This window comes from Anabrus simplex, chromosome 1 (assembly GCF_040414725.1).
Source record: "Anabrus simplex isolate iqAnaSimp1 chromosome 1, ASM4041472v1, whole genome shotgun sequence".
NCBI lineage: Eukaryota > Metazoa > Arthropoda > Insecta > Orthoptera > Tettigoniidae > Anabrus > Anabrus simplex.
This window is the reverse complement of record NC_090265.1, coordinates 430,306,640-430,319,477: the sequence shown is the minus strand read 5'-3', so window position 1 is coordinate 430,319,477 and position 12,838 is coordinate 430,306,640. Positions and strand designations below refer to the sequence as shown.

Sequence of the window (12,838 nt, the reverse complement as noted above, 5' to 3'; positions counted from 1 at the left end):
TGCACGCACACCTTACAACCGAAACAATACATGGGGACCTCCCCGTGGTGTTTCTTGCATATCGCTAAGAAACATGCAATTTAATAAAATGTTACTCACTGCGTGAACAGTAATTTATGTAGAAATCCATATACGTTGTAGAATACCATAGCAAAGCATTGGTATATTTGCTAGTAGTTCGTATTAATGTTAGTGATAAGTGTTAGATGTCTGTTAGTATAAATATACAGCCATACGCCTAAGTTCTTCAACAGTGGTCTAAAACTTTGGACAACAACATAATATATCTAGGGATAGGTCTTCAGCTCAATTTTCGGTGAGTAAAATTATCTAATAATTTTCCTTCTTTTTACTAGTGCCATATACTGTGGATGCCGTTTATTGTTATCACTGATAATGTTATCAACCGTATTATATAATCACTTGTATGAAGTCCTGTATGGACAAATACTGGAACATTGAAAAACTTCCGTTTATTGTGATCATGAATTCGGTTTATGTTATCACATTTGTTTTCAAGGATTCCATTCTCAAGTATGCGAGTAGATTGCATACAAAGAAAATTTCTCCCAACAAAAACCCTTTTTACATTGCGCCTGTCTTCAAGGCCACTTTCATGTCTCATCTTTTGTAGCAGGTGTACAGTAGAAAACCGGTCAGCGCAGGTGGTAAAATCTCCTGTATACACTTTCTCCTTCATTTCTTCCCTTATGCTAGTTTAGCCAAGGACCACTCATTTGAGTCTTACTAAAGCTTTTGCACTGTGAAGTTCTTAGCGTTGTAGTGCAGTGATGGCTAGTGTGAATTGCAAATGTAAAGACTTAACCATTAAAGAGGAACTTTCAATTAATAGAACCCGTGCCCACAATGAGTCAACGCAATGCTGCTGTGGAGTTACGAATTTTGCAACCTCTTCTGTGCAAACTATTGAAAAATCAAGACAATCTTCTTCAAGCAGCAAAAGAAAACTAAAACTTCAACTGTAAGCGAAATTGTGGTGGGAAAGATGGTCAAGTTGAGTCAGCTCTAAAAATTTGGTTCTCAAATGTTCGTGAGAAAGATGCCGTGTTGACAGTCCTCTGATGCGGCAAAAGGCCAAAGAACGGGCAAAAAAATTGGGAAAATTTTTTTTCGTGGCAACAGAAGGATGGTTTTACCATTGGAAGAAACGAGAAAGTATAGTGTACAAACGAATGCATGGTGAGCAGTAGGATGCTGATTCTGTCGCTGCTGAGAGGTGGATAGAAGAGGAATGGCCTAAAATTGCTTCTGAATTTCCTCCCGAGTGTGTGTATAATTCTGATAAGACTGCACTGTATTATCATGCCTTGCCTGATCATACTTACTTGTTCAAAAATAAAAGTGCTAAAGGCTGTAATACCTCCAAGGAATGAGTAACAGTTTTATGTTGTGCGAGTATGTCTGGTGAAAAGAAAAGACTGTTAGTGATTGGGAAAAGCAAGAACCCATGTTGCTTTAAAGGCATCAATAAGTTTCCAGTGGACTATCATTCTAACTCTAATGCATGGATGACTGCCCTGATTTTCAAAGAATGCTACTAAAGTGGGATAATAGGCTGGACCATAAAATAGTTTTGCTCGTTGACAACTGTGCAGCACATATGGTGAATTGTGAGCTCAAGAACATCAATGTGGTTTTCTTACCAGCGAATACAACTTCATTAATTCAACCATGCAATCAAGGAATCATTTGCACCATGAAAGCATATTATTGCCATGAAATGCACACAAGAATCTTAGAAAACATAGATGACTCTCATAAAACTAGTGCCAATGCTCTTGCCAAAACAACCAGCCTTCTAAAATACCCTGCATCTTCTAGCCATGTCATGGGATAATGTCTCAGCACATACAATAAGAAACTGTTTCCGGCATGGGGAATTCTTAAGAGAGTTACCAGAAGTAGAGGGGAATGTTGAACTTTGTCCAATAGGCTTAACGTATAATGAATTTCAGGAATGGATGAATATTGATGGGGCATCATTACTGATGCGAAACGTGCAGAAGATGACATATGTGAGGCAGTTACTTTCACAAAATTAGATATGAGAGGTGAAGAAATTGGAGCAGAAGATAGCGATGCCGATGATGACGATGTTGCCAAAACTTCCCGAACACCAATGAATGCTGAAATGCGACAAGGTGTTTCAGTACAAGTTATAAATCTCATTTTACAACCATATTGGATTTCAAAGTAATAAATTATTATATTTAAAAAACCACCTTTCCAATACACAAAATCCTTATATTTAGGATGAAACCATTTAATTACAAATTGGACATGTTTCGCTGGCTGAGATTTGTGGATGATACGTTCGTAATCATAGATAAACAATTGAATAATAGTGACAACGTACTCAGGCTTCTTAACAACCTTAACCCTAGTATTCAGTTTACTAAAGAGGACGAGATCAACAACTCCTTAAACTTTTTAGATTTAACTTTGACTAGAGATAAATATAAGTTCACTTACCAAATTTACAGGAAACCATCTGCTGCTCCTATAACAATAAAAGGTGAACCCTTGCACCCTCACTCCCATAAGCAAGCTGTGAACTAGCCATGACGAATGGTTTTAAACCTGATATGATCACCAGAATCATAGGTAAAATTAGGTTAAAGAGTTCAACTACACTATTTCCCGAATAAACAAATTTTGCTATTTTTACTTTCACCAACCCAGCTATTCACAATGTCACTAAACCATTAAATAAGCACAATATTAACATTGCATACCGAACCCGTAACACCAACCGCAATATCTTTTTCAATTCCAACTCCGTCAATACAATTTACGACAAATTCTCAAACTCGGGAATATATAGACTCAAATGCACACAGTGCAATTTTTCTTATATAGGACAAACTGGCCGCAGTTTTAGAATAAGGTATTTAGAACATTATAATGCCCTCAAGCACAAAAAGCATTCCGCTATGAGTATTCATATGAGGGACACAGGGCATAATTTCAGTACTATCGATCAAGATATGTAAATAATCAAATACGTAAATAAAAGCAGTTTAATAACCGGGTATGAAAATGCTTTGTTTTGGACCAATACTTTAATAAAAATAGTAATTTAAATGATGTCTCGGACAGTAACAGCTCCATAATTGAGCAAATCCCCAAACTAATTGCTAAATTCGGAACTAATGCTAATAATTTCATGAAGATTTTCCATTATAAACATGCTTTCAATCCTCCCGTAGTAACAGCAGCAACAGTAGCCACACCCACAACGCCTCCTACCACTGCATCCTCCCCACTGGCCGACAACTCGCGTAATGTCTCGCCACCCTTCCCCTAACCGCTACCTTCCCCGTCTCCACGACCGCATTCGTACAACACACGCAGCAGTAAGTCAGTTACCATCAAACCTCAGTAAACAACCAAGAGACCAATTCACACACGGGTAAGCGTTTTCCGTTATCATCTCCTTACAGTGCTACAGTCTTTAAATTTCCAATAGCTGACACACATATTATTCCCCCCTTTTTCTTCTTTTACAGGTTACTCCCGATTTAAATTTCACCTACTAGATCAGTAGTTCTCCATTAGGAGACCAATGTCAACACATTACTGCACAAATAATGTCTGAAACACAACGCGAGGAATCCCATAAAGGCTAATTTACGCCGATCTAGACGACGTTTTATCATCAGTGAACTTCGTTTTTCAACCATCATATGTGATTTCAGCATTCCTCATCATGATTATTCTTAAAAAACAGCATCATAGTTTATAATAAGAGCTCACCCTGATATGAAAAACTGTTCTTATCATAAACAGTCTAATGCAATCGAGCGTAGATATAATGGACAACGATTTTTAAGAACATCTAATCACTACATACTATCTTAACATTTTAAGTCATCCATTCCATTTTACATTTTAAGCAATTTTAATGATCAATTTTTGTTTTAATGGACACATATAATCTTATTGATTATTTTTAAAGTGTTAAATTCATATATTTTTTATCAATGTATAATAGACATTCTTTTGTGATATACACCAGGATCAGGGCCCTGACCCACCAATGATTTATGTGATCTATGGCTGATGATGCTCACTAAGATTGAGCGAAACATGTCCAATTTGTAATTAAATGGTTTCATCCTAAATATAAGGATTTTGTGTATTGGAAAGGTGGTTTTTTTAAATATAATAATTTATTAAGGTATTTCAGGGTAGGTCAGTGGACTTCCAAAAACATTATGAATATGAAAGATTCATTATTGGACTTTTGAGAGACAACCAGAAGCAAAGAACAATTAGAGGCTATTTTACATAGCTGAAAACAGTTAACTATATTGCAGTGCTGTGTACCAGTGTCTGTTTCATTGTAAAGCATGTAGGTTATGAATCAGTGTTTCATTGTAGTCCATGTAGGTTATGAATAAATACAGTAGGCTATCTATCAATTTTTATTTTTAAGCTACTATTATCAATCAGTTAATATTATCAAATTATCTGCGTCCCAGAGTGATCATAACAAGCGGCGTCCTTTGTATTTGAATTTCTATTTTTATTCTTTTTCTTTTTCTCTTTCAGAGTAATAATTACAAGTAATAAGCTTTAACAGCTTCATTTTTGTTAAAAACCCACATTGACTTCAAAATCAAGTAGCAAATATTTAAGAATGAATTTAAATATTGTATTTAAACAGTCAGCCTATTCAACACATATGTATTTATTTTGATCTAGAACGTATTTCCTCCCCTAAGGGACATCATCAGCTAGAATATTTCACAAAATTCAAGGATTTTACTCAACATCAATGGCCATTTTACAATGTTTGTTATGGTTGCACCTGTTAGTTTTTATAGACATTTTCATCAATAATTTAATGAACAATCCTCATCGATATTATTGACAACATGACTTGGAGTTTTAGTCAAGTTTGTAATTAACATAAAGAAATAAATGAACTGGATTAAAGCCACTATATATATATTTATTTAATAATAAAGCCAAGCTTTCAGCTAAATTGCATTGGCCTTCATCAGGGCATGTGAAGTTTTGCCTCCGACAGTGAGCAAAGAAATTCTCCGAAGGAACGTAGAAGTCATGCCCATACTATCCACGGCCTACCCACTCAAGGATCGTGGCTCTGTGCTGTGGTGGTTGGGAGGGAAGTTACTGATTCACCGCCGTCTGTCGACAGTTTGAGTGCATCCCGGTGTGACATGGTGGTGTTATGCATGTATTTCTGGAGTACAGATCTCCATGTATTTGATAACTTGAAGCCATCTTCCCTGTTGATGTTATTTGGGCGCAGCTCTATCTCTATGGCTTCCCTCACAAGACGAGCATAGAAGTCTTTTACAGGCACGATGACTTTTGCCTGGTCAAAGAGGATTTCATGGTCTGTACTGTAGAAATGTTCTGCTATGGCAGACTGGCTTATAGCGTTCTCTGTAGAGGATGAAAGAGCGACATTTTTTACCGAACTTTCACCCTGGTGTTAACAAGCCTTTTTGTCATACCAACATATTGGAGGGACTCTTCTTCTGTGCTATGTTGGATAAGAAGAGAGGAAGCTTGGGGAGTGTTCATCACTAACAGAGTGAAAGAAATTAGATTATTACCTAATCCTAAGCATTTGTTTCAATCTACCAGGCACAGACAACCCAGCAGACCTACCTTCGAGAGGTTGTTCTACTTCGCAGCTGATTTCTTCTCGTTGGTGGGAGGGACCCTCTTGGTTAAAGTTGGAAGAGAACAGCATGTACAATAAGGAACTGTTTCCGCCATGGGGAATTTTTAAGAGAGTTACCAGAAGTAGAGGGGAATGTTGAACTTTGTCCAATAGGCTTAACGTATGATTATTATTTATTTAGCGTATGATGCTACAGTTGACAATTGACTATGTACAAGTTCTTGTTGTTGTTGTTGTTGTTTGAGTCATCAGTCCATGGACTAGTTTGATGCAGCCCTCCATGCCACCCTATCCTGTGCTAACCTTTTCATCTCTACGTAACTACTGCATCCTACATCTGCTCTAATCTGCTTGTCATATTTAAACCTTGGTTTACCCCTACTGTTCTTACCACCTACACTTCCTTCAAAAACCAACTGCACAAGTCCTGGCTGTCTTAAGATGTGTCCTATCATTCTATCTCTTCTTCTTGTCAAATTTAGCCAAATCAATCTCCTCTCACCAATTCGATTCAGTATCTCTTCATTCGTTTTTCGATCTATCCATCTCACCTTCAGCATTCTTCTGTAACACCACATTTCAAACGCTTCTATTCTCTTTTTTTTCTGAGCTAGTTATCGTCCATGTTTTACTTCCATACAATGCCACACTCCACACGAAAGTCTTCAAAAACATCTTTCTAATTCCTATATCAATGTTTGAAGTGAGCAAATTTCTTTTCTTAAGAAAGCTTTTCGTTGCTGGTGCTAGTCTGCATCTTATTCCTCCTTACTTCTGCCATCGTGAGTTATTTTACTACCCAAGTAACAATATTCATCTACTTCCTTTAAGACTTCATTTCCTAATCTAATATTTCCTGCATCACCTGCCTTCATTCGACTGCACTCCATTACTTTTGTTTTGGACTTATTTATTTTCAACTTGTACTCCTTACCCAAGACTTCGTCCATACCATTCAGCAGCTTCTCGAGGTCCTTTGCAGTCTCCGATAAAATAACAATATCATCGGCAAATCTCAATTTTGGTTTCCTCTCCTTGGATTGTGATTCCCTTTCCAAATTCCTCTTTGATTTCCTTTACTGCCTGTTCTATGTAAACATTGAAGAGGAGAGGGGATAAACTGCAGCCTTGCCTCACTCCTTTCTGGATTGCTGCTTCTTTTTCAGAGCCCTTGATTCTTATCACTGCAGACTCATTTTTATACAGATTGTAGATAATTCTTCGTTCTCGGTATCTGATCCCAATCACCTTCAGAATCGTAAATAGCTTGGTCCAATCAACATTATCAAATGCCTTTTCTAGATCTACGAATGCCATGTACGTGGGCTTGTCCTTCTTGATTCGATCCTCTAAGATCAGTCGTAAAGTCAGGATTGCTTCACATGTTCCTACATTTCTTCTGAAGCCAAATTGATCTTCTCCCAACTCAGCTTCAACTTGTTTTTCCATTCTTCTGTAAATAATACGTGTTAAAATTTTGCAGGCATGAGATACTAAACTAATGGTGCAGTAGTTTTCACACCGGTCAGCACCAGCTTTTTTGGGAGTAGATATAACAAAATTCTGCCAAGTTCTTAACAGGCACAAAAAAAAAAAAAAAAAAGAAGACTCTTATATACATAAAACATATATATATATATGATACATACAAACTCCACATTAGAAAGGTTAATGTGGGGGTCTTTCAGTCTCTTAGAGACGAATGTCCAGCTCTTCCTGCCAAGAGAGTGCCTCAGGGGTCACTCGGTGAATGTCCTCGATGGAACCTGCAAAAGTTCGCAAGGGGCAGTCCTTCAGAATGTGCAGGATGGTTTGCACTTCAGCACCACAGTCACAAGCTGGAAAGTCTTTCCAGCCCCACTGATGCAGAGCAGAATCACTTCTTCCTACTCCGCAACGTATCCTGTTGAGTGTGGTCCAGGTGGAGCGAGGAAGGTTGAAACCAGGCAACTTTGTAGTTGGATCCCTGATGTTGACAATGCCATGAAGGGTGTGATTGAGACCATTCGTGTTTCCATATTTCATCAGGCTTGAAATGTTAATTAACAGGCAAGTTTCCGTGACTTGAGTCTCATTACAGCATTTTCATCTGGATCCTGATGTATTGGGAGGTAACTGTTCTTCGCTATCTTGGTCCATAGTCTAATAAGGGTGCTTTGCTGTCTGATGTGAGAGGCTGAATGTTGCTCAGTAATGGTAACCATTGAATAGGAGTAGAGCGCAATGTACCAGATATAATTCTCATTGTGTGGTGCAGTTGGACATCAACCAGACTAGTGTGGGAGCTATTGAGCCATACAGAGGAGCAATATTCAGCTGGTGAATATACATTGCTAGAGCAGTTGTTTGTAGTGTGCATGCATCTGCACCCCATGAAGTACCAGCTAATCTACCCAGCAAGTTGTTACGGCTTTTAAGCTTAGCAGCCAGTTTCTCAAGATGGTGTCGATAGGTTAAGGACCTGTGTAAAGTTACACCAAGATATTTTGCGTTGGTATTACACTGCAGTGTGTGGTTTCCGAAACTGATCATGGGTTGATAGTTTACCAGCCTGTTATTTAGGTGGAACGTAGCTACCTCTTTCTTTAGTGGACTAGGTTTCAGGTGCCATTTTTTGAAATAATCACCCATCTTGTCAAGGTCTTGGGATAGAATGTCTTCTGCCTCATTGAAGTCTGTTCTGATCTGCATAGGTGAACAGTTTCTGGGAGATCATGGATGTATAAGTTGAAGAGAATGGGAGACAAGACTGATCAGTAATGATCACCAGTGAATAGGAGTAGAGTGCAATGTACCAAATGTAATTCTCATTGTGTGGTGCAGTTGGATATCAACCAGACTAGTGTGGGAGCTATTGAGCCATACAGAGCAGCAATATTCAGCTCGTTGTTCAATGTTGCTCAACGTCCGTAGGTTTAGTCTTAATGTACCCTACATATGTCCTCCAAACCAAACCAAACCAAACCAAACCAAACCCCATGGCACTACAGCCCTTGAAGAACCTTGGCCTACCAAGCGACCGCTGCTCAGCCCGAAGGCCTGCAGATTACGAGGTGTCATGTGGTCAGCACGACGAATCCTCTCGGCCGTTATTCTTGGCTCTCTAGACCGAGGCCGCTATCTCACTGTCAGATAGCTCCTCAATTCTAATCACGTAGGCTGAGTGGACCTCGAACCAGCCCTCAGGTCCAGATAAAAATCCCTGACCTGGTCGGGAATCGAACCCGGGGCCTCCGGATAAGAGGCAGGCACGCTACCCCTACACCATGGGGCCGGCACATATGTCCTCTGAATGGTGCTAATAGAGTAATAACAACAATAAGATTCCGCCATACTGCCCTACAGGGCCTCACGGTTATGACAATCGAAAAATCAAGTTAACATATGATGAATTTCAAGAATGGATGAACATTGATGAGGCCATCATTAATGATGCGAAACGGGCAGAAGACAACATATGTGAGGCAGTTACTTCCACAGAATTAGATATGAGAGGTGAAGTACAAGTATTCAAGTAAAACTATTTTAAATAGTTCTGTAATAGATTTAGACAAGTCAATACAGGATCAAAAACCATATTAACCTATTATGGTTAAGTTTATCAACAACTAGAGGATTTGTCTCACTGACCATGCATCACCTCGTAAACTGCAGGCCTTTGGACTGTGCAGTGGTCACTTGGTAGGCCAAGGGCTGTAGCACCATAGGATTTTTAATTATGTATATTCTTATATTCTGTTGTATTGCAAATGTTTTTTCAAATAGATACTGAAACCAAAAATGAAAAAAATGTTCTTTCCTGAAAATAAAAACTGTAGTATCAAATATTGAATTTAAATAACACAGAATAATTTTTTATCCTATGTAGTGTGCATGTAGAAAATTTCTTGTCAGTATTTGCCATGCATCGATACAGATATACACATTTTATTGGTGAGTAAAGTTGTTTTTACTAGTGACATATGTTTGAATATTTTTTTTTTCTCATTCAGAGTAATTATTTTATAGAATTATATTTAGAAATACATTCTATATCATTACATATATTCTGTTTTATTGATTATTATTTTTCAAATTAGATATTGAGACAGAATGTGCAAAAATGTTTTTCTTTTCCTGAAAATAAACATTATTGACAACTATAATATCAACAATAAAACATTTTTAATTCTTTATATCACTCTGAATCAGCTGTTTATTCCATGTGGTCAACATGTAAAGTCAACAAGTAGAAAATTTCTTACCGGTATTTCCCATATACCGATAGTTATACGCGAATTTTAAACTGTATGTATTTCCTCTAAAAATGGTCTGGCACTTTACAGTAGTAGAGTGGGGGCAGAGTTCTGGCCTCTTCCAGCTGATGGTTAACGGCCGACCAGATCAGCTCCTGGCTCCAAGAGGGTTAAGCAAGATGCCCTTATTAACTGTATGCAAAATACTGAAATCTTGGTTTACAGAGGTGAAAGGATGATTAAATTTATAGAAATGCTCACTCATGGCTGAGAATCTATTGTATTTCTTGGTGTTTACATGTTCTTTATATCGAGTTAAAAAACTCCTTCCTTTTTGACCTATGTAGCTGGTGCTATGATATATTGGAAACAGACCTGAAGTTCTTATTTTTTTATTTTGATTGATTATAACTTACTCTTTGTTCTCCACAACAGAGGTATGACTTCACATTCCACCATGAAAAACATAGCAGTAATAATGATGCCAGCTAATGTTGCTTTCGGAAGATAGTAAAAGGTGGATGTCAGCAGCACTAGAGCAAGAATAATGATTGCCCCTAAAAGAGGTATGAAATATATTAATACAGTGGAACTGTTGATCCTAAGTAAAATAATATCTATTCATTCCATGGTGCTGTGTAACAATAACATAAAGTGTCCAGATAATTAAGTCAAATATTAAGAATATATAGCCTTTATCATCTTATTACATACCAGAAATAACAGTACAGCATTCCATGCAAATCAGATCATACTGTAAAAGAAAGACAGGAACATTGAAAAGGAACATGTGATAGGATAAATGCAATGACAGGTCAATGTGGTAAGAGAGAAAAATATAAAGAAAACACAAAAGGATGAAGACAATATTCACAGCTCCATCATACTACTACTACTACTACTACTACTACTACTACTACTACTACTACTACTACTACTACTACTACTACTACTACTACTACTAGGTGTATGCATAAGTCTTTTCCTGTTTCACTAAGAGATTGTGCCAGCGAACAGTATGAAGCGTATGAATTTGACACACACAAGTTGAGTCCACCAAACACTAGCGTCTGTGTTGTACCGTTCAGTGATCATTCAACGTTTGTGCCTGAAAAAGAACATTTGCGGCATGCATTTCTTTTCTTATTGAATCAAAAGAAAAATGCTGTGGAAAGTCATCGTTTGCTGGTAGAAACATATGGTGAACATGCTCCATCTATTAGAACATGTGAGACATGGTTTCGACAATTTGCGAAAACGAGCAATTGCTGGCATTACTGGATGATGACCCAACTCAAACTCAACAGCAATTGGCACAAGCATTAAATGTGTCACAAGAAACAATCAGCAGACGTTTATGAGCAACGGGGAAGATCAGTAAACTTGGTAAATGGGTCCCACACAATTTGAATGAATGGCAAATGAAAAATTGCAAAGTCACTTGTGAAATGCTGCTTCAACTCCATGAAAGAAAATAATTTCCATACCAAATTGTGATGGGTGACGAAAACCTGAAGTGGAGAAAATCATGGCTGTCACCTGGTGAAGCTGGTCCTTCCACACCAAGGCCAAATCGCTTCGGCAAGAAGACCGTGCTTTGTGTCTGGTGGGACCATCCCAGCAAAACAGTTAATGCACAATGCTATAGCCAACAACTGATTAATTTAAATCATGCATTGAGCGAAAGACGACCAGAATGGGCCAGAAGACATGGCAATGTGATTTTGTTACATGACAATCCACTGTCTCACACAGCAAAACCAGTGAAAGATACCTTGAAATAGCTTGGATGAGACATTTTTCTGCACCCGCCATACTGTCCTGACCTGGCACCATCTGACTATCACCTCTTTGTAACAATGGGGCACGCGCATGCAGAGCAGCATTTCAACAATTTTGAGGAAGTTGGGAAATGGCTCGACAAATGGTTTTCCGCAAAAGACAAGCAGTTTTTCTGGCATGGTATTCATAACTTACCTGAAAGATGGGCGAAGTGCATAGAAGCTGATGGCCAATATTTTGAATTAAAAAATGAATTTCCCTTGAAAATTACGTGTTTTCTTTACCACATAAACTGGCAAAAACTTATGCATACATCTTTTACTACTGCTACACTACTACTACTACTACTACTACTACTACTACTACTACTACTACTGTCACCCATACCTAGGGAGCTCCTGGGTCAGGCGGTGGCAGGCGGTGGATCACTGACCTCCGTCCACTTTTTGCATCTCCCTGCAGACGCAAAAAAGATGTGCGACAGTTCTGGGGTAATCCTTAAATCTTTGTTCTGATTCACTTCGATGCTTTGTACAGGCTATTATTATGATGGTCTCACCACACCCAAAGGCATTTTATACCTAACTGCCAGGTTTCAATGTGGCTATCCCTTGCCTGGAGAACAATTGCCTTCTGCAGTCACCCCTAGCCTGGACAACAGATGCTGCTGGGTTTCAGTGGCATTACCTTCACTGGGTGACCAGCACCCAACTAAAGGAGCTCCTCCGATCAAATTCATTCGCTCCTTTAGAGAGTCAGGTTATTTACTGCTGCCCAACACTTGTGTTGAGCCACTGACTGTATGTTCTACTCCATCCTGTAGCAGGTAACCCTGGCCACACACTGCTGTCTTCAAATCAATTGACTCTCTTCTGATCAACCTTGGTTCTTCTCATCTCCTGATGAGCTCATTTCTACTTCCCAGTTCCATTAGGAATGCAGGCTTCAACACTCATTGAGAGGCCATCAACAAATCTTCAGTCTTAATGAGGGAAGTGTAGGGTAAAGTCAAACACGAGAAAAGGAAAGAGACAAAATTGTCAAGAGACTCCGACCGACCGATAAGAGAAGTAGAGGGAGACCAAGACGATGATGGTTAGACTCAGTTTCTAATGATTTAAACATAAGAGGTATAGAA

At 38.5% G+C, this 12,838-nt stretch overlaps 1 protein-coding gene across 4 annotated transcripts in view; it reads right to left on the bottom strand.

The window, feature by feature from the left end:
* The window catches only part of LOC136866972 (sodium-independent sulfate anion transporter), a 239,988-nt gene that overhangs the window by 55,678 nt on the left and 171,472 nt on the right, over nucleotides 1-12,838 (bottom strand). For 3 of the 4 annotated variants that reach the window (XM_067144074.2, XM_067144067.2, XM_067144087.2), the window contains exon 8: nucleotides 10,335-10,475. The exons of the other annotated variant lie outside the window; for it this stretch is intronic. In XM_067144074.2, coding sequence (XP_067000175.2) covers nucleotides 10,335-10,475 — 141 coding nt within the window. The remainder of the gene's footprint in view (nucleotides 1-10,334; nucleotides 10,476-12,838) is intronic. 4 annotated transcript variants of the gene reach the window in all.